At 45.2% G+C, this 18356-nt stretch overlaps 1 protein-coding gene across 1 annotated transcript; it reads left to right on the top strand.

Annotated features, from left to right (window-relative positions):
* Nucleotides 1–4213: 4213 nt before the first annotated feature.
* Nucleotides 4214–12532, top strand: LOC130129648 (adiponectin-like). Its single transcript, XM_056299239.1, is given in 5 exon segments — nucleotides 4214–4462; nucleotides 5944–6084; nucleotides 8086–8188; nucleotides 12063–12135; nucleotides 12307–12532. Coding segments are annotated over 5 exon segments (792 nt in total).
* Nucleotides 12533–18356: the final 5824 nt, after the last annotated feature.

Consider the following 18356-nt stretch of genomic DNA (forward strand, 5'->3'; position numbering starts at 1 on the left):
CTCGTACAAAATAATTTTCCGCCATCAGCGTGTAAAATATGTTTTCCAAACTCAATTAATCTGTCGTCTGCAGTCGTGTTTTTTGAGGTTTTAGATTTCGACATCTTCAGTACGTTAGGGCCTAAGCTAACATGCTGACGACAGCTAACTCCAACTATGCTAGTAACAAAAATGATCATTGCGGCCACCCCGGATGCTCATTTAACCAATCAATGTCTTAGACACGTGAATGCTTTTATTCGCGCATCCAAAATGATAATCATGTCAGCACAGTATTTTCTCAAACTAGTTGCGCACTTAAATTCTGCATTTCACTGCATTTCACGGCAAATGGTCAATTACACGGGAAGAGGCTGATTTCACGGTCCGTGACGCGATTTTCACGGCCGTGAATTTGGTAGGGCCCTATATATAGGATATAAAGGGGTGTAGCTGTAGAAGACAGTCATAGTGGTGTCCATGTATATAGGATATAAAGGGGTGTAGATGTAGAGGAGAGTGATGGAGGTATGGGTTAGACTGAAGGTTGCAGTGTCGTAGCTTCTCACATGTCTACCCAGAGAGTTTAGTTGGCTAACACCAGTGTGTCACCTCTCTACTTGGCTCCTTGGTGTAACACACCTAAACCTGTGTGTGTCGCCTGCATTACATGGCCGACGCTTTGATACCCCCATATTGTCAGCAGTTCAGATGGGGTTGATGGTAATATGTGTTTTTTCCCCTGGATTCCCCACAAAGCAGTCATGTGATGCATCTTGTTTTTTGACGAATTTATCAGTTCTATGATCCTAGACCCAGTTTTCAGCAAGTTTGCCGCTCAGAAGATGTAAAAAAAAAAGAAGAAGAAAGTTTCGTACCCCTTTAACATTCACCCAAAGTGCTCTCATGTAATCTCCTGCAGCCACAAGAGGGCGTCTCAGCTGTCATGCTGAACAGTAATGCATGCATGTGGAAGTCAATGATTCAGTGTTTCTCCAAGTATTTTTCTGTGTGTGTGTGTGTGTGTGTGTGTGTGCTGAAATGCCTGGCTGGTCGTTTGGGCAGTGTGGGATGTATGACTTTTTCACCAACTGGAGACGAGCTCAACTCTAGATATATTTCCATCCATCTATTATCTTAACCGCTTATCCTGCTCTCAGGGTCACGGGGATGCTGGAGCCTAGTCCAGCAGTCTTTAGGCGGCAGGCGGGGAGACACCCTGGACAGGCCGCCAGGCCATCACGGGGCCGACACACACAAACACCCACACACACACCTATTCATTCCTAGGGAAACTTTAGTATGGCTGATTCACCTGACCTACATGTCTTTGGACTGTGGGAGGAAACCAGAGCCCCCGGAGGAAACCCACACAGACACGGGGAGAACATGCAAACTCCACACAGATGATGACCCAGAATGACCCACCAAGGTTGGACTACCCCGGGGCTCGAACCCAGGACCTTCTTGCTGTGAGGCGACCGCGCTAACCACTGTGCCGCCTCTAGATATATTTATATATTATAAATTCTCAATTTCTGTCAAAAAGAGAGATAATTAAACGTTTCTATATTGTTCATTATGGTGGTCCCAGGTCCTTTCTGTGTGGAGTTTACATGTTCTCCCCGTCTCTGCGTGGGTTTCCTCCGGGGGCTCTGGTTTCCTCCTACCATCAAAAAGACATGCATGTTAGGGTTAATCCTCCTGTCTGTGTCCCTGAGCAAGGCAGTAGGAAGAAATAACTGGAGTTGGTCCCCAGGCGCTGCAGCCGACACTGCTCCTAGCTACACAGCTAGGATGGGTTAAATGCAGAGAGTAAATTTTATTTGTATGTATGCACAAAATTACTAATAAAGAGTATATTCTATTCTATTCTATCCTATTCTATTCTAATACTGCCTTCCCCTTTTTAGTCTTGAGTCATGGCCCAGTATTAATCAAATGAACGGATGATGCATGTCAACATTAATCAATGTTTCAAGTACTATTTTGGAATATATTAAGTCATTGTATTGTTTGCAATGACACAAAAATTATGAAATAAATGTTTTTTTCTTTCTTTTTAATTTCAGTATTATTAAAGAAAATGTGTTTTTCGTGGACATCCTGCGACCCTCCTGGCCCCCGTGTCGCGACCCACAGTTTGAAAACTACGGTAGTACACTTCATGTTTCTATGCATGGAAGTGTGTATGTCTTGTATTTTTCATGTTGTCATCTAATTTCTTTTACAGTTTCTATCTGTATTGACTTTTAGATACTTCATTGGCCTCTGGTATTAAAAAAAAAACAAAAAAAAAACAACCTCTAAAGTCTTAAACGTACTGCGGCAACCAGAATTAGTGATGCACAATTTGTGTTTACATCGTATTTTGACCCCCATTTGCTGTCTGTTTTTGTGTCATTTTTAAAAAAAACTCACATCTTTCATATTCACAACCATTCAAGGGATCGATTCTTATCGGCCGTCTTGTTGTTGTGCTCCCACTTCGTTGCATGTCTTTGTCACTTGTACGCCTCAGTCGGATTCCCACGCGGCTCAGCTGAACACATCTTCATCAGCTGGGATAAATATTACCATGGGCTGATGTAGGCAGTGTACCCATTTATTTGAGCAGAGTCATCTTTATGTAATTACCACCGGAGGCATAACAGTCCTGTGTTTTTAAACCCCTACACATTACCAAAGTCAACTCAGTTTTATTTGTATAGCTCAGTATCACAAATTACAAATGTGCCTCAGGGGGCTTTACAGCAACACAACATCCTGTCCTTAGACCCTCGCATCAGATAAGGAACAACTCCCTGGGAAAAAAAAACCTTTAACAGGGAGAAAAAACAGGAGGAAAGCTCAGGGAGAGCAACAGAGGAGGCGTCTCTCTCCCAAGATGGACAACGTGCAATGGATGTTGCGTTTACACAGTTTACACAATACAACACTGAAAGAGGATAACAGAAGTATCGTGGAATTACAAAATATATGAGGAATGTGATGAGGAGGATGCCAAGCAGTGTCCAGGTGCCACCGGAACAGCCCAGGACCCGAGCCACGTGACCACCACCATCACCATGTGGACAAAAACAAAATCAACTCCAAATTTAAACTATTCAAGTTGAAGAGAGTCCAGTTAAACTAATCCATGTGGATGAAAGTAAGCCAAAGATAAAGATTGAAATGAGAAGAAACTAAGTCTCTATTTTTAGTGAATGAAAGTTAGAACAGTCCGTTGCCAAATGGACAGAGATCGTATATCTCCATGTGCACTTGTTTATTCTGTATCAAATACTCATTAGGCGCTCATTAGAACTCAGTCGTCACTAATTTGTCGAACAACATTGAGGTAACATGGCAGATTACGCCACAATATGCAAGTAGTAATTTATTTTACGCCATGGTGCGGTGTTTATTGTCCATTGTGGGCAATATGCTGTTTCCCGTATCGATGTCGTTTTGCTGCTGTATCCACCGAGGGACGCTCTTAAAGGTGTCATGAGATTTAGAACATTATTATAGCAGCAAACAAGCACTTGCTATGTAAAGCGATAGTGGCGTAGTGGCGTCCTGTGCAGAGAATGAAGTCACACTCCCTCTGTGTGTGTTGTAATTTACACTTGCTTTTAAAATGCGTTTTGGGCGATCGGATCACAAGTGGACAGCGAGACACATCGCCGTTTACACCCGTGTCTATCATGCGTCTCCAGATGCGTCCTGCTGACCACTTGTGATCAGATTTCGTTACTGCGAAGAAGAAGAAGAAGAAGGTGTAGGAAAAAGTGTGCACATAAAGTGTGGCGTGGTTTGTGTGGGTGGTGGTGTATCGCTGAGGGGGGTTGGTGGGCCAGTCTGAGTCAAAAAGTCAAGGGCCAGTTTTCGTTCCCAGTCCGCCCCTGACCGTATCTACCCGTTTTTCGTGGCGGGAATGTAAAGTCCTCAGGAACTGTAACTGGGACTTGGTGCAATAGCCTTGTCTCTGTGCTTTAGTTTAAAACAAGTACATGTCAGTGACTCGGTGGTTCTCTGTGTATTGTTGTTTCTTTTTCTGTGTATGGACGTGTGTGTGCACATGTGGTGAATTGCCTGGCCGGTCAGTTTACTGTTTTGTCTTTAAAAAGTGCTTTACAGAGAACATTATTAATACTTTTTTGTATTCTTTAGTCACTGCACCACAACCTCATTCCCCCTGGATTTGACTAACGGGCCCTGCACACAAACACACACACACGTACATGCATACATGCACACTAACACACACAGACACTGTTCCTCTTCTGCTGCAGGAGTACCGGGTCAGAGAGTTGAGCCTTGTGAACCCGGAGAGGCCGGGTCCCCGGGGCCGAGGAGTTTCCCTGGTGTGCCAGGAATGCAGGGGCAGTGTGGCGAGAAACCTTTCGCATATCGCTCGGCATTCAGTGTGGGACCGACTACTCCTATAACTACTGTCAACACACCCATCATCTTTACTGATGAGTTTTACAATGAACTGGTTAGTGGTCAAACAACCCCGTTTATACTACCTAGTCACATGAGCACACACACATACGGGTCTGGGCTGGGACAAAAGAATCAGCCCTGGCATTTTTGGCACAGACTGGCCCCCCACGATCAGTCGAACACCACCCACCAGTACACCATCCTTGCGGTCCCCTTAAATGTGTGTACTGGACTATTCCCCCAAACCACTACAAAGCTGTATAGTAAGTGCTGTGGACAAGTGTACTCACTCGCTCTGGACTACATGTAGGTCTACATTACCCCACAGATAGTAATAACAGCACCATACCATATAGTATGTCATAATAGTTACCACATACCTGAAATGAACAACTTTGTTGCCTGTTGTTGGAAAGGAAAACTATTTTTTTCCCCCTGTAGGCACTAAGCTAATACGTTTTAGCACAGTAGCGCTACAGATGCAACCTATTATTACAGCCTTTTCACGCCTCTTTATCAAGGGAACCCTCAGCCCAATAATTTTAATAATATTATGATACGATATGGACCTACGTCACTCACCGCTTAGCCAATGCTAACGTTAGCTAGTTAACGTTAGAATAGTAAGCCGACATTGCAACAGCATTAGGGAGCTATGCTAAGCTACAAAAACAATGCCAACTAGTTTATGCTTCTCTATTTGGCATTGACTGACTGAATGAGCGCCAGCCGTAGCTGATGGTCTCACTCTATGATAGCTTTATGATTATGTTACCTTATTATCATTGTCATTAATTGGAATTAATCATCATTCATCATCAGCGTCATGGCATGATGGCACATACACTACCTCCCTGTGCCCTCCCTGAGAGTCCCCGTTCCCCTGCATGCTACTCCCTGCGTTCTACCTCAACTACACTCTCCTCCTGCTCAGGCTTCCACAGCTTTCCTCTCACATGCCTGCTCCTTTTCCTTGTCCTCTGCCTGGCAGTGGCCATTGCCAGCCACCTCTCCTCCTTCCACCTGTTGCTGCATAATGGTGGGTACTGCTGTCACCGTAGATGTTGAAGAGACTGCTACAGCAAACATGTCTGTGATTTTTGCACATTTTGCAGCATCTGCATCTAGATTCTTCCATCTTTTTGGCCTGCAAGTTCTACACACACACACACACACACACCCTCCTTCAAGTTTTTCTTATCCAACCTGACAATTGACAAAGATGTCCTCCTTCATCCGCAGATGTTTGGCCCTGAGCCATGGCGTCTGACACGAGGGACAGAGGGGGTGGAGTGGAGCAGCCCAGTAAGAGATGTGATTGGGCCAGCCTAGTGTCATTATAGAGAATGAACCAATAGGTCCGCTGCTCTTGCTTTATGGGCTGGTCATTAGCAAATGAATAATTAAAATTATATCGACCACAAGGTGTGTCAGCCCACCGGGAAAATGCTCAGTATGCCAGTCCAGCCATGCATGCAAACATGCAGTGTATTGACTTCTACTGTGGTGTGTGTGTGTGTATGTGTTTTCTAGGATGAGGACATGAAGGTTGGTTTGTACCATAATGGTCGTGTGGTTTCATTGACCCTGGATGATTCTTTTCCACCTAATATGGACCAGGCCTCAGGATCAGCCATACTCCCCCTCACCCACGGAGACCAAGTCTGACTACAGGTAAGATCCATGAAGGAAAAGGATAAAATAGATCAGGGACAAGAGAAGCCAACACAACTGAAATATCTAATGGGTCAAATAATAACATTTGTTAGCTGTGAACCAAAGCTCCTCCAAAACTTAACACACGAACATTTCACGTTAATATGACTTGTCCCGTTACAGCATGGGCCTTAGAAGTACATAAGGGTATAAAATACTGCCTATGCTGTACTAATAATGGAAACAATAGCGTGCTATTTTTTTTTCTTTCCTTTTTTCTGTTGGGAATTCTTTGTCACTGAGGTGTGAGCTCCTATATAGATATACTGGCTGATGTTAGCGTGTATCCTGAAGCTTAGCACTTCTCTACATAATGGGGCAGAAATCTCAGCACCTGGCAAAGCTTATCCTTTTTTCAGTTGGTATAGACGCACAACTCTTTCCAATCCCCATGATACATGCGGGTAATTCGGTCATTTTTTTCTGATAAAATCAAAAAAAGATTTTTTGGATTTTTCCCCATTTTTCTCCCCAATTGTACTTGGCCAATCGCCCCACTCTTCCAAGCCGTCCCGCTCACTGCTCCACCCCCTCTGCCGAGCCGGGGAGGGCTGCAGACTACCGCATGCTTCCTCCCATACATGTGGAGTCGCCAGCCGCTTCTTTTCACCTGACCGTGAGGAGTTTCACCAGGGGGACGTAGCACGTGGGAGGATCACGCTATTCCCCCCAGTTCCCCCTCCCCCCGAACAAGTGCCTCGACTGACCAGAGGAGGCGCTAGTGCGGCGACCAGAATGCACAACCGCATCCGGCTTCCCACCCGCAGACATGGCCAATTGTCTTTGTAGGGACGCCCGACCAAGCCAGAGGTAACACAGGGATTCGAACTGGCGATCCCAGTGTTGGTAGGCAGCGGAATAGACCGCTACGTCACCTGGACACCCCATAAACTCAAAATTGTACTTGTAATAAAAGCTATGCCGTGGCAACACATGTGCAAGGTTATTTTTCAAGCCAGCTTTCGACTCTTCTCTGTCCTGGCTTCCCAGCGGGGGCATTGACCTTCCCACTCCAGCCACAACGACACAGACACCTGCTCCATTTTTCTTTGTTCACTGGAAATCCATCCTTGCCTCACATCCCCCTCCCCTAGCTGAGTGGTATTGAACTCAGTGAGGAGTAGAGTAATTGATGTTTACTCTACTTACTAGATTGAACATTGAAAAAACATCTTGTTTAGTGCAAAGCTTCTCATCATCGAAAACATTTCCGCTTCCATTCCTCATACAGACATAGTGTATAGAGTGCTGAATCTCCCCGTCATTTGCTTCTAGCTATGGTCTTGTATCTCTGTCCTTTGCTTTTACTTCTAATTCTTTAAAAATAGTGCTTTTACAAAAGTTCCAAAGTGGGGAAAATGCTGTCACATGGCGGCTTGCAGACCATCTGATGTGATCAGTTAGCACAGTGGTAGGCAGTATTGGAAAAGGTGTTGTACTGGCTTAGACCTATTATTAAAAGAATACACAAACTCCGGTATCAAAGAAAATGCGCTATTACAAACCATGTTGGAAGCATATTATGGCTTGAGCCTCTTTGTTTGTGCGCACATTTCTGAGTGGTCCTGCAGCCAACAGCATAACAACATAACAACATAACAACGTCATACAGGATTTCACAAAGTGGGATTACCCTCGAGAGAAAAGAACCGATAAAAGGAGGTACGTAAAGGGAAAGGGCCTGAGGCAGATCGATAATGAGTCCAATCTGCTCAACAAATATTGTTAACACGTTTTCTTCAACTCCTTGGCAACAGGAGACACACACACACACACACACACACACACACACACACACTGGCCTAGATGTTTTACTTCCAACATTTGATAACCAGGAAAAACAAAACATAACAAAATGATATAATTGAAAACTAATATAACGACTGATTAAGTTACAGCCGAGTCTGTTGAGGTTTGAGGGGTGCGAGACGGGGCTGATGAGGATTTTTGCCCTTATAGTTGTATGGTGCAGGAATGGAGGAGGGGAGGGTATATGCTGATATCAACAATGACGCCACCTTCACTGGGTTCCCCGTGCAGCCCCACCTGCTGGCACTCACCTGTCAGCCTATTTCATCACAGCACCAGTGTGGGTTAAAGAGTATTTAAAATCTAAACCATTTTAGTGAGTTTGCTGACATCTACAGGTTAAAAACCATGTAAAGGTTTAAACCACAGCAGCCTGGTCTCGGTACTCTGTGACGTTGCTCTTTGATAAACACAGCTGTAGCTAATTTGTCTGTTGGGTGTCGGCGTACCAAAGAGCCAGCATTGACAATACTCTTGATGATTGTTAGTGCTGGTTCTGTCTTTCTGTCAATGCAGAAAAGTCAAACGGATCCATTATTAATGTTATTAGCTTCAGCTGTGTTTATCCTGCTATGCTAACATCACCGAGTACCAAGACCAGCCTGCCATGTTTTTAACCTTTACATGTTTTTTAGGGGGTTTTTTTGCGGGGGGGGTTGTTTTCCCATTTTTCTCCCCAATTGTCCTTGGCCAATTACCCCACTCTTCCGAGCTGTCCTGGTCTCTGCTCCACCCCCTCCACCCCCTGCTGATGCGGGGAGAGCTGCAGACTACCACATGCCTCCTCCCTCCGATACATGTGGAGTCGCCAGCCGCTTCTTTTCACCTGACAGTGAGGAGTTTCGCCAGGGGGACGTAGCACATAGGAGGATCACGCTATTACCCCCAGTTCCCCCTCCCTCCTGAACAGGTGCCCCGACCGACCAGAGGAGGCGCTAGTGCGGCGACCGGGACACATACCCACATCCGACAGTCCTGTCTCCCTTCCTTTTCAGCCTCTACACCACGGACTTCAACTACCACACAGAGTCCTGCCATCTTCAGAAGTTCTCTGATGACTCTGCTATAGTCGGATGCATCAGTAAGGGCAAGGAGGCTGAGTACAGGGCTGTGGTGGGAAACTTTGTCGCATGGTGTGAGCAGAACCATCTGCAGCTCAACGTGACTAATACAAAGGAGCTGGTTGTTGATCTGAGGAGGGACATGACACCAGTGACCCCTGTCTCCATCCAGGGGGTCAGTGTGGACACTGTGGAATACTACAAGTACCTGGGGGTGTATATAGACAATAAACTGGACTGGGCTAAGAACACTGGTGCCCTCTACAAGAAGGGACAGAGCCGTCTCTACTTTTTGAGGAGGCTGAGGTCCTTCAACATCTGCCAGACAATGCTCAGGATGTGGTATGAGTCTGTGGTGGCCAGTGCTCTCCTGTTTGCTGTTGTGTGTTGGGGCAGCAGGTTGAGGGTAGCGGATGCGAACAGGCTCAATAAACTCATCCGCAAGGCGGGTGACGTTGTGGGGGTGGAACTGGATTCTCTGGCGCCGGTTTCTGACAGGAGGATGCTGTTGAAATTATGTGCCACCATGGACAATGTCTCCCCACTCCATGACGTGCTGGTTTGGCACAGGGGTACTTTTAGTGATAGACTCATTCTGCCGAAAAGCATCACAGAGCGCCGCAGGAGGTCATTCCTGCCTGTGGCCATCAAGCTTTACAAGTCCTCCCTCAGAGGGTCAGACACTCGGAGTTAGTGGTCATTGGACTGGCCCTTCCACTTGTTTAACCCTGTCGGTTTTTGTTTGTGCTGCGTGTTGTGTGCTGCGGTAGCGCAGTATAGATAGGGTGTTATGTGCACCATGCTTGCTGATATATTTTGTTCTTATTTCCATTTCTTATTTTATAATTTATTTCTATTTGTTTCTGTTTTTCTTGTTTCTATTTGTTTCTATTTTCTTGTTATCTCATACCTTGTTAGTTTTTACTTTTCCCCCCTCGGGGATGAATAAAGTCTTCTGATCTGGCTTCCCACCCACAGACATGGCCAATTAATTGTCTGCAGGGACGCCCGCGACCAAGCCGGAGGTAACACAGGGATTCAAACCGGCGATCCCTGTGTTGGTAGGCAACAGAATAGACCGCTACGCCACTGGGATGCCGTAACCTTTACATGGTTTTTAACCTGTAGATGCCAGCAAACTCATTAAAATGGCCTATTGTGATTATGAACTGAATTAAGTGGCTTTGCGGAATTTATGAAAAAAGGACATTTTTAGAGAACTTGCAAAGGGTTACAGAGACGTTTTCAAGAAAGCAAAGAAAAATACAGTGTTCGATCATAACAATATAATTATGTGTCAAGATACTTTCAGTGTGCAGTATTTTGTCCTAACGACTGACACAGTGCAGAGATGTGTTAAAAGTCACATATCCTTTTTAAAGGTCAGATCTCATAACTTCTGAAATATTGTGTGTGTGTGTGTGTGTGTGTGTGTGGGCTTGTGTAAGGCTCATTATGTCTCTTTAACTCAACCACTCATTTTTACTCCCACTTCTCCCTTTCTATTCTCTCTCGCTCGTCTTTCATGTCTATTTTTTTACCTGAATCTCCGAATCCATCATCTTATCTGCCCTCCCCCCCCCACTCCCGTCAGTTCAGCTGCTCTTTATAATGACGTCGGTGTGAGACTTGTGGTCCGTCCTCCCTGCTGGGTGATATTTCTGCTCCGTCTCTATTCCTGTCCCCGGCTTTGCGCTAATACGCAGTGACACAAGGTCAGCGACTCCACGAAAAACCGACCGCTGTGCCTCTAGATGAATGAAGGAGAGGTGAGGGTAATGGCCGAGTACACCGTGACCGATCCGTCTGCTGTAATGACGGCAACATTGAACAACGCGGAGGTGGAGATGAGTGCGAAAATATGCGCGGATGAGCAATAAAGTCGGTCATGCGGGACAAAGCTTTGGTCAAGGGTAATTTTTTTGAAAAGTGTCCAGATTGTGGATGTGTTGCAGCGTTTTGCGAGTCTCCCCTCACCCCCAACTCTCCAGCGGCTGGTGTTTTAGTGTGTCTGAGTGTTTTTAGTGTTTCTGAGTGCTCTTGGATCAATAAAGTTGAGCCTGTGCTCTCCACAAGCGTTACTGTGTTTCCAAAGGGCTGAGAGAGCCACGGCACAGACACAGCGAACTGTGTCTGTAGGGACGCCTGATCAAGCCGGAGGTAACACAGGGATTCGAACCAACGATCCCCATGTTGGTAGGCAACAGAAGAGCCACCCGGACGCCCTATGAAAATTAGTTTCTTACAGAAAAACTGCTTGGATAATTATCATTTCGTGACTTCTGGTCTTTTCATGTCCACAAGCAAACGCAGCTGTACCGCTAAAGATAAGGAAATATTCCTTAGTCGACGCAGCCTAGAGTCACTGGAAACAACCTGGACAAGCACACTATGAACAAATCACATCTATTTGGGCAATGTGACTCTCCGAAAAAAAAGCCCAGAATCGGTAACGCCTAAGATGAGAAGATGAACAGAGATGAGAAAGGGGGGAGGGATGGTCTTTGTCAAGTGCCCTATAAACTCCGCAGTAGACCAGTTAAGTTTTACACACTCCAAACTGCTTTAATCACCATTCCGTGCGAAGTTACCACTGAGGTCGCCACTTGTGTACGTCAAAAGTCCTTGCCTGTAATTTAAAGTGACCACATCATAACTCTACACCCGCCCCCCTTCTAGAGGTAACACAAAATACATCACAGCAACACAAACAACAGCTAGTATGTTGCACAACTTGAGTGGCTCAGATCCCTGAACACATAGTGGGGTACAGCACATAACAGGAAGATGAGATGGCATGTGCAACTAATAAGGTACAGAATGACCAACAAGAAAGCTCAGTAATCGATCACAGGAAGAACAATGTTTCTTAGAGGCCACACGGTAGTTTTAGCAGTCACTGGGGCTAAATGGTGATGTAGTCCCGATAGCGCTGGTTGGGGTGGTTGACTCTTCCTGAGCGAGTCACCACAGGCTGTCTACCACCTGAATCACCTGAGGTGATTTCTGGTGTGGCAATGGGCGGTGTGAGTGGTGCGGTGTGAGTGCGGACAGCTTCTGTATCAGGTGCTGCTGAAGCGGGGATTTGTGGCGGGTCGTCCTCAGAGATGGCCGGTGGGGGTTCATCAACTCAGAGAAGGTATCGCCGATTCCTGACGTAGTTGGTTCCTTGGGATGTTATTACTATATAGCTGTTAGGCTGAGGGGCTGGACCCTCTACTCTTGCTAACCTGTCAAAACCATGTGCAGCCTGCACCCTGACGGTGTGGTCATGATATGCTTTCCCCCTCATCCTCTTTTTTTGTGATAGTGGCTTTCACATTAGTGTGGACGGCCGGCTGGAGCATGGCTTTGGTCACGGGTATGAATCTTCTGGTCCGTCTGGACAGAAGGCGCTGAGCGGGACAGGGGAGTCCATCATTGGGGAATATTGCGAGCGTGGAGGAGAGCAGCTTGGATGTCCGCGCCGTCACAGTCTCACTTTTCCAGCGGATCCAACACCACGCTCAGCAAGGCCATTTGATTGCAGGAAATGAAGACTACTCGGCATGTGTCTTAAGTCCCACAAGTGTGCAAAGTCTGAGAAGTCCTTACCAGTGAATTCCATTGCCAGTCATGAGGGTGTGAGGATCACCATGTTTAAATTTTAAAACTCGATTTTAAAATTCTGTTAACTGTATACAAGGCGCTAAATGCCCTTGCACCGCACTTTATAAAAGACATGTTAATTACTTACAGACCAGCGAGAACTCTCAGGTCCAATGGCAGTGGTCTTCTAACCACCCTTCATGCTAGGTCTAGAGCAGGGGAGCTGCCTTTTGTGGTTACACCCCAAGTAGATGGAACGCCCTGCCTGAGGACCTGAGAGACCTGAGGACCTGAGAGAGGCCCCCACACTGGACGCATTTAAAAACAGGTTAAAAGCCTTACCTTTCAAAACAGCCTACAGCTGAGTTCTAAGCGTGTGTGTGAGTGTGTTTTATACATTTTGCTATTTTTGTATATTCTGCTCTGATTGTTGTTACTTTTAATTAATCGGTATTTATTGAGCTTTTATTTATTTTACTAACTCAGTTTTAAACCTGTCTGAACTTTTATAAAATTTGTCTGTACTTTTTTTTTTTTTGACCTGACCGTTAGTTTTTTGTTTTTTGTGTGAAACGTTTTGTGTTACATTTGTTTGTAATAAAAGGGCTATACAAATAAAGTCTGATTGATGATTGATTGATGTGTTGCGAAGTGTGGCTTCAGGACTGTGGTGCTTTTCATATCAGGGAGGTAGTCCAGCTCCAACCACCCTGAGTAGAGTCCACAACCACTAAATGCATTTTCGCACGCCATTCAAATATCTCTGCTATAGCGACAGGCATGGGCGCAAGTCCATGAATACTGGGATGGCATCCAGCGCTTTACCTGTGACCCCGTCCATAGGGTTAGTGGTTGTGTCAGGAAGGGCATCCGACGTAAAATTTTGCCAAATCAATATGCAGATTGACAAGACCATACCAGATCGAACAACGGTCATTGGCACTGTGCCCTCACAGGGTCCTGGTGGAAACTGTAAAATCTGCTGTGGCGACCCCTGAAAAACAGGGAAAAAGCTGAAAGAAGGATTCAAATATCTCTGCCGCAGTGAATGACCATGGTAGGTCTGGGATTTCATGAAGGCCGCACAGTGAGACACCTCCCTCTCGGATGTCTGTACAGTGGGGGCCAGTACATGGTCACCCGAGGACTGTGTTTGGCGGCATCGATACCAGGATGGCCTTGGTGCAGCTGGCCAACATAGAACTTTTGCCTTGCAGCGGGTGTTATTACTCTTTGTCCACGGAGCAGAAGTCCATCTTCGACAGTCAACTCTTCCTTCATTGAAAAGAAGGGACGCAGCGCGTGGGGTAATTCCTTTGAGGTGTTAGGCAAGCCGTGCAAGATAACGTCAGAGAGCCGTTGACACATTGCATCTCTCTCCACAGCAGTTCTCAGTCCATATGTGCCACGTGAGAGCACGTGGACCATCATGACATCCAAGAGGTCATCAGTAAGGGCAGGCTCAGTCACCGGTAGGTGTACACGTGATAAAGCATCAGCAAGGCTCAGCGTTTTCGGTTTTTATTTTTCAAAGCCATCCGGCATGCCGAATTTCGCCACAAGAGGACACTGTTACATAACCTCACACGAACAGGAACAACTTTTGGATCCATGGAAACAAAATCCGAGTGAAAATCAGTTTAAAAATCCGGGTATTTTTCGGTGAAAATTGGTAAAAATTGAAAACGCTGAGCCTTGGGCATCAGCAACAAAAAGTTCCTTACCGCGTTTATAAATCACATCCAGGTTGTAGCGATGTAATTTCAACATCATACCCTGCAGCTGGGGTGATGCGGTGTGAAGCAGTTTCCTCCGAATTGTTATTAAAGGCTGGTGGCTGGTTTCAGCTGTGACAGGACGTCCATAGATGAAATCAGGGAATTTCCTGGTTGCAAAGACGAGAGACATTTCTTTTTCAATCTCTGCGTACCTTGACTCAGTGGGTGTGAGGGCACGTGATGCGAATGCCACAGGCCTTCCTTGCTAGAGACTCACCGCACCCAGACCCTGTTGTGATGCATCAGCTGATATGACCACTGGCTTTGATATGTCGAAGAACTGTAGAACTGGTGGGTTTTTCACCGCTTGTTTCAGCTTGTTGAATGCCACATTGTGGGCTTCATGCCAAGTCCACTCCATATCTTGGTGTATCAGTTGTCTCAGGGGACCAGTAACCTCACTGTATTGAGAGGATAAAGCTGTTCCCCCCAGTTCTCCCTCCCCCCTGAAAAAGGCGCCCCGACCGACCAGAGGAGGCGCTAGTGCTGCGATCAGGACACATACTCACATCTGGCTTCCCACCCACAGACACAGCCAATTGTGTCTAGGGACGCCCGACCAAGCCGGAGGTAACACGGGGATTCGAACCAGCGATCCCCGTGTTGGTAGGCAACGGAATAGACCACTATGCTACCCAAATGCCCACAAAGTCACTTTTTATGCCACACACAATTCGATCCCTTATCAATTCGTCGCAGAACGTGTCAAAATCACATTTCTTTGCCAGTATTTTCAAAGTGGAGATGTAAGCTTGGATTGACTCACCGGGCTTTTGACTAGCGGTGTTGAAAGAATGCCTGTCCGTGATGTTTTTTGCAGGCAAGCACAATTCAGCAAACCTTTCCAGTAGAACCTCTGGATGTTTGTGACGTTCTCATCTTCGTAAATGAATGATTCCGATTTTTCAACAGCCTCAGGACCGGCGAGGTTTAGGAGCGTGTAGACTTACGCTTTCTTTGATTTATCCGACAGCCCCACGTTGCAATAAATTCTCCATTCCTTGTCAAATTTCCGCCAGTTATCAGCAATATTGTCGTCAAAAATTAAGGAGTCGATGTGACGAAGCCCCTTGAGCCATTTTCATGCACTCCTGACACCATGTAAAGTGCCTATAAACTTCACAATAGACCGGTTAAGTTTTACGAACTCATACTACTACTACTACTACTTTCGGCTGCTCCCGTTAGGGGTCACCACAGCAGATCATACATTTCCATTTCTTCCTGTCCTTTGCATCTTCCTCTGTCACACCAGCCTCCTCTTTGGCCTTCCTCTTTTCCTCTCCCCTGGCAGCTCCATATTCAGCAGCCTTCTCCCAGTATACCCAGCATCTCTCCTCCACACATGTCCAAACCATCTCAATCTTGCCTCTCTTGCTTTGTCTCCAAACCGTCCAACCTGAACTGTCCCTCTAATATACTCGTTCCTAACCCTGTCCTTCTTCGTCACTCCCATTGAAAACCTTAGCATCTTCAACTCTGCCACCTCCAGCTCCACCTCCTGTCTTTTCATCAGTGCCACTGTCTCCAAACCGTATAACATAGCTGGTCTCACAACCATCTTGTAAACCTTCCTTGCTGGTACCCTCCAGTCGCAAGTCACTCCTGGCACTCTTCTCCACCTACTGCACCCTGCCTGCACTCTCTTCTTCACCTCTCTACTGCACTCCCCATTACTCTGGACAGTTGACCCCAAGTATTTAAACTCATACGCCTTCGTCACCTCTACTCCTTGCATCCTCACCATTCCTCTGCCCTCCCTCTTATTCATGCATATGTATTCCGTCTTGCTCCCACTGACTTTCATTCCTCTTCTCTCCAGTGCAAACCTCCACCTGTCAAGGCTCTCCTCAACCTGCACCCTACTCTCGCTACAGATCACATTGTCATCCATAAACATGATAGTCCGCGGAGACTCCTGCCTGATCTCATCCGTCAACCTGTCCATCACCGTTGCAAACAAGAAAGGGCTCAGAGCTGATCCTTGATGTAATCCCACCTCCACCTTGAACCCATCTGTCATTTTAACCGCACACCTCACCACTGTCACACTTCTCTCATACATATCCTGCACCACTCCTACATACTTCTGCAGCTCCTGACCTCCTCATACAATACCACACCTCCTCTCTTGGGGCACCCTGTCATATACTTTCTCTAAATCTACAAAGACACAATGTGACTCCTTCTGACCTTCTCTATACTTCTCAATCAACATTCTCAAAGCAAACATCGCTTCTGTGGTGCTCTTTCATGACATGAAACCATACTGCTGCTCGCTGATCTTCACCTCTCCTATTTATTTTTTTTACACACTCCAAACTGCTTTAATCACCCTTCGTGCTAAGATCAGAATCAGAATACTTTATTCATCCCCAAGGGGAAATTGGGTTCTATTACAGACACTCACGCTCTTACCACTGAAGTCGCCACTAGGGCACGTCACAAGTCCTTGCCCGTAATTTAAAGTGACCACACCATAACTCTGCAGTCATCATGTTCATCTGCTTGAATCTTCACAATTTCAGCCTCCTCCATCTCTGATCTGCATACCGAACAGTTTTCTATCAGGTCACTGGCTGGTTTGTATTGATTGGTTCTCCAAACTGAATCGTTTCAATTCCCTCTGGTTTTTCTTTTAATTAGTTTGCAGTTTGTTTGTTTTTTACTCTCACGGTTATTAAAATAAAAAAAGAAAAGTATAATGCTTCTTTATAGATCAACTCAAAGTACTATGATTTTTTTTTATACTCAAAAAAGTACCGGTACAGGTATTGCTAGAGAGAGGTTATAATTCCACCTCGTTGACTGGGCTGATGAGCCATATTACAAAACTCAGTTATGTCTTTCTGAAAGTTCAACTTTATTCAGAAATTCGCAGACGACACTGTTCCTCGACAAAAACTCATTTCCTCATTACTTTGTAAATCAACTCTGCCCATTGGGAAAAACAAAAGAAAATAGATTGGAAGAGAGCAATTATATTTTTCCAGACAGTTGCTGCTTTAAATGCAAAGGATGTTGAATAGCTAATAACTGTGAAGTTAACTTTTATTTAAGTTTTCTGCATGTTTTACCTTCAAACCTGCAGTTGTTTTACAAGAGTGTGTAATTTCTTTTGAATTGATAGAGAATTCATTTTGCATTGTAACTGCTCTATTAAGAGTCTTTTCAACCAGCCTTAAGTAACTGCTAACAAATGGCATTTTTAAAAGTAGAGTGGATTTTGTCTGACAAAATTATGGTATTTTTTCACTCTGGAGCCTCAATATATTCAAGTGCTTGAATGTCAAACTTCAAATAAATGTGAATATGGAAGAAACCCCCCCCCCCCAGAAGACTTTCCAGTCTTTATTGAGAAGAAAATATTTGGACTGGGTATACCAGAGGTTCTCAAACTGTAGATTACCTTTGCTCCATTCTGAATCATTTAATCCACATTTAAATCATTGGAATCAAATATATTTGGACAAGACGGTGTTAGGAAGCCAGGAAGTCATTATTTTTTTTGCAGAGGCAAAAGAAACAACTTTACTTAAGCTTTTATTAAAACATTTGAAGTGAATTTTTTTTTTTACATGATCCACCATTGAAAAAAAGCAACAAACATATTATAAAAAAATAACACGTGAGATGCAAAAGCGAAGCTGAGTGTTGAGAAATTTTTAAATACCCCAGTGGTTTGAGGAAGTTTGAGGAGGATAAAAGTAGGGGAGCAGATGACCAGATAAAGCAAGAGGTCTTAAGAAGCTACAGAAATGAAGAATATTGCTGGAACAGCTTCTGCCTGCCAAGCGCTCCTACAGCTGCAAGCAGTGCGTGTATTTATCAGCACATACATGTATATGTTTGTTCCCAAGTGTGTGCTTGTGAGCTTGTACGTGTTTACATTATGGTGTATATTTCTGTGTCTACATGCATGCATCAGCTTGTGTTCAAGTGTATACATGTGTGCATCTACAGGTATGGTATGCACACTCATAAGTGGTTGTGC

The sequence above is a fragment of the Lampris incognitus genome, chromosome 19 (genome assembly GCF_029633865.1).
Source record: "Lampris incognitus isolate fLamInc1 chromosome 19, fLamInc1.hap2, whole genome shotgun sequence".
NCBI classification, from domain to species: Eukaryota; Metazoa; Chordata; class Actinopteri; order Lampriformes; family Lampridae; genus Lampris; species Lampris incognitus.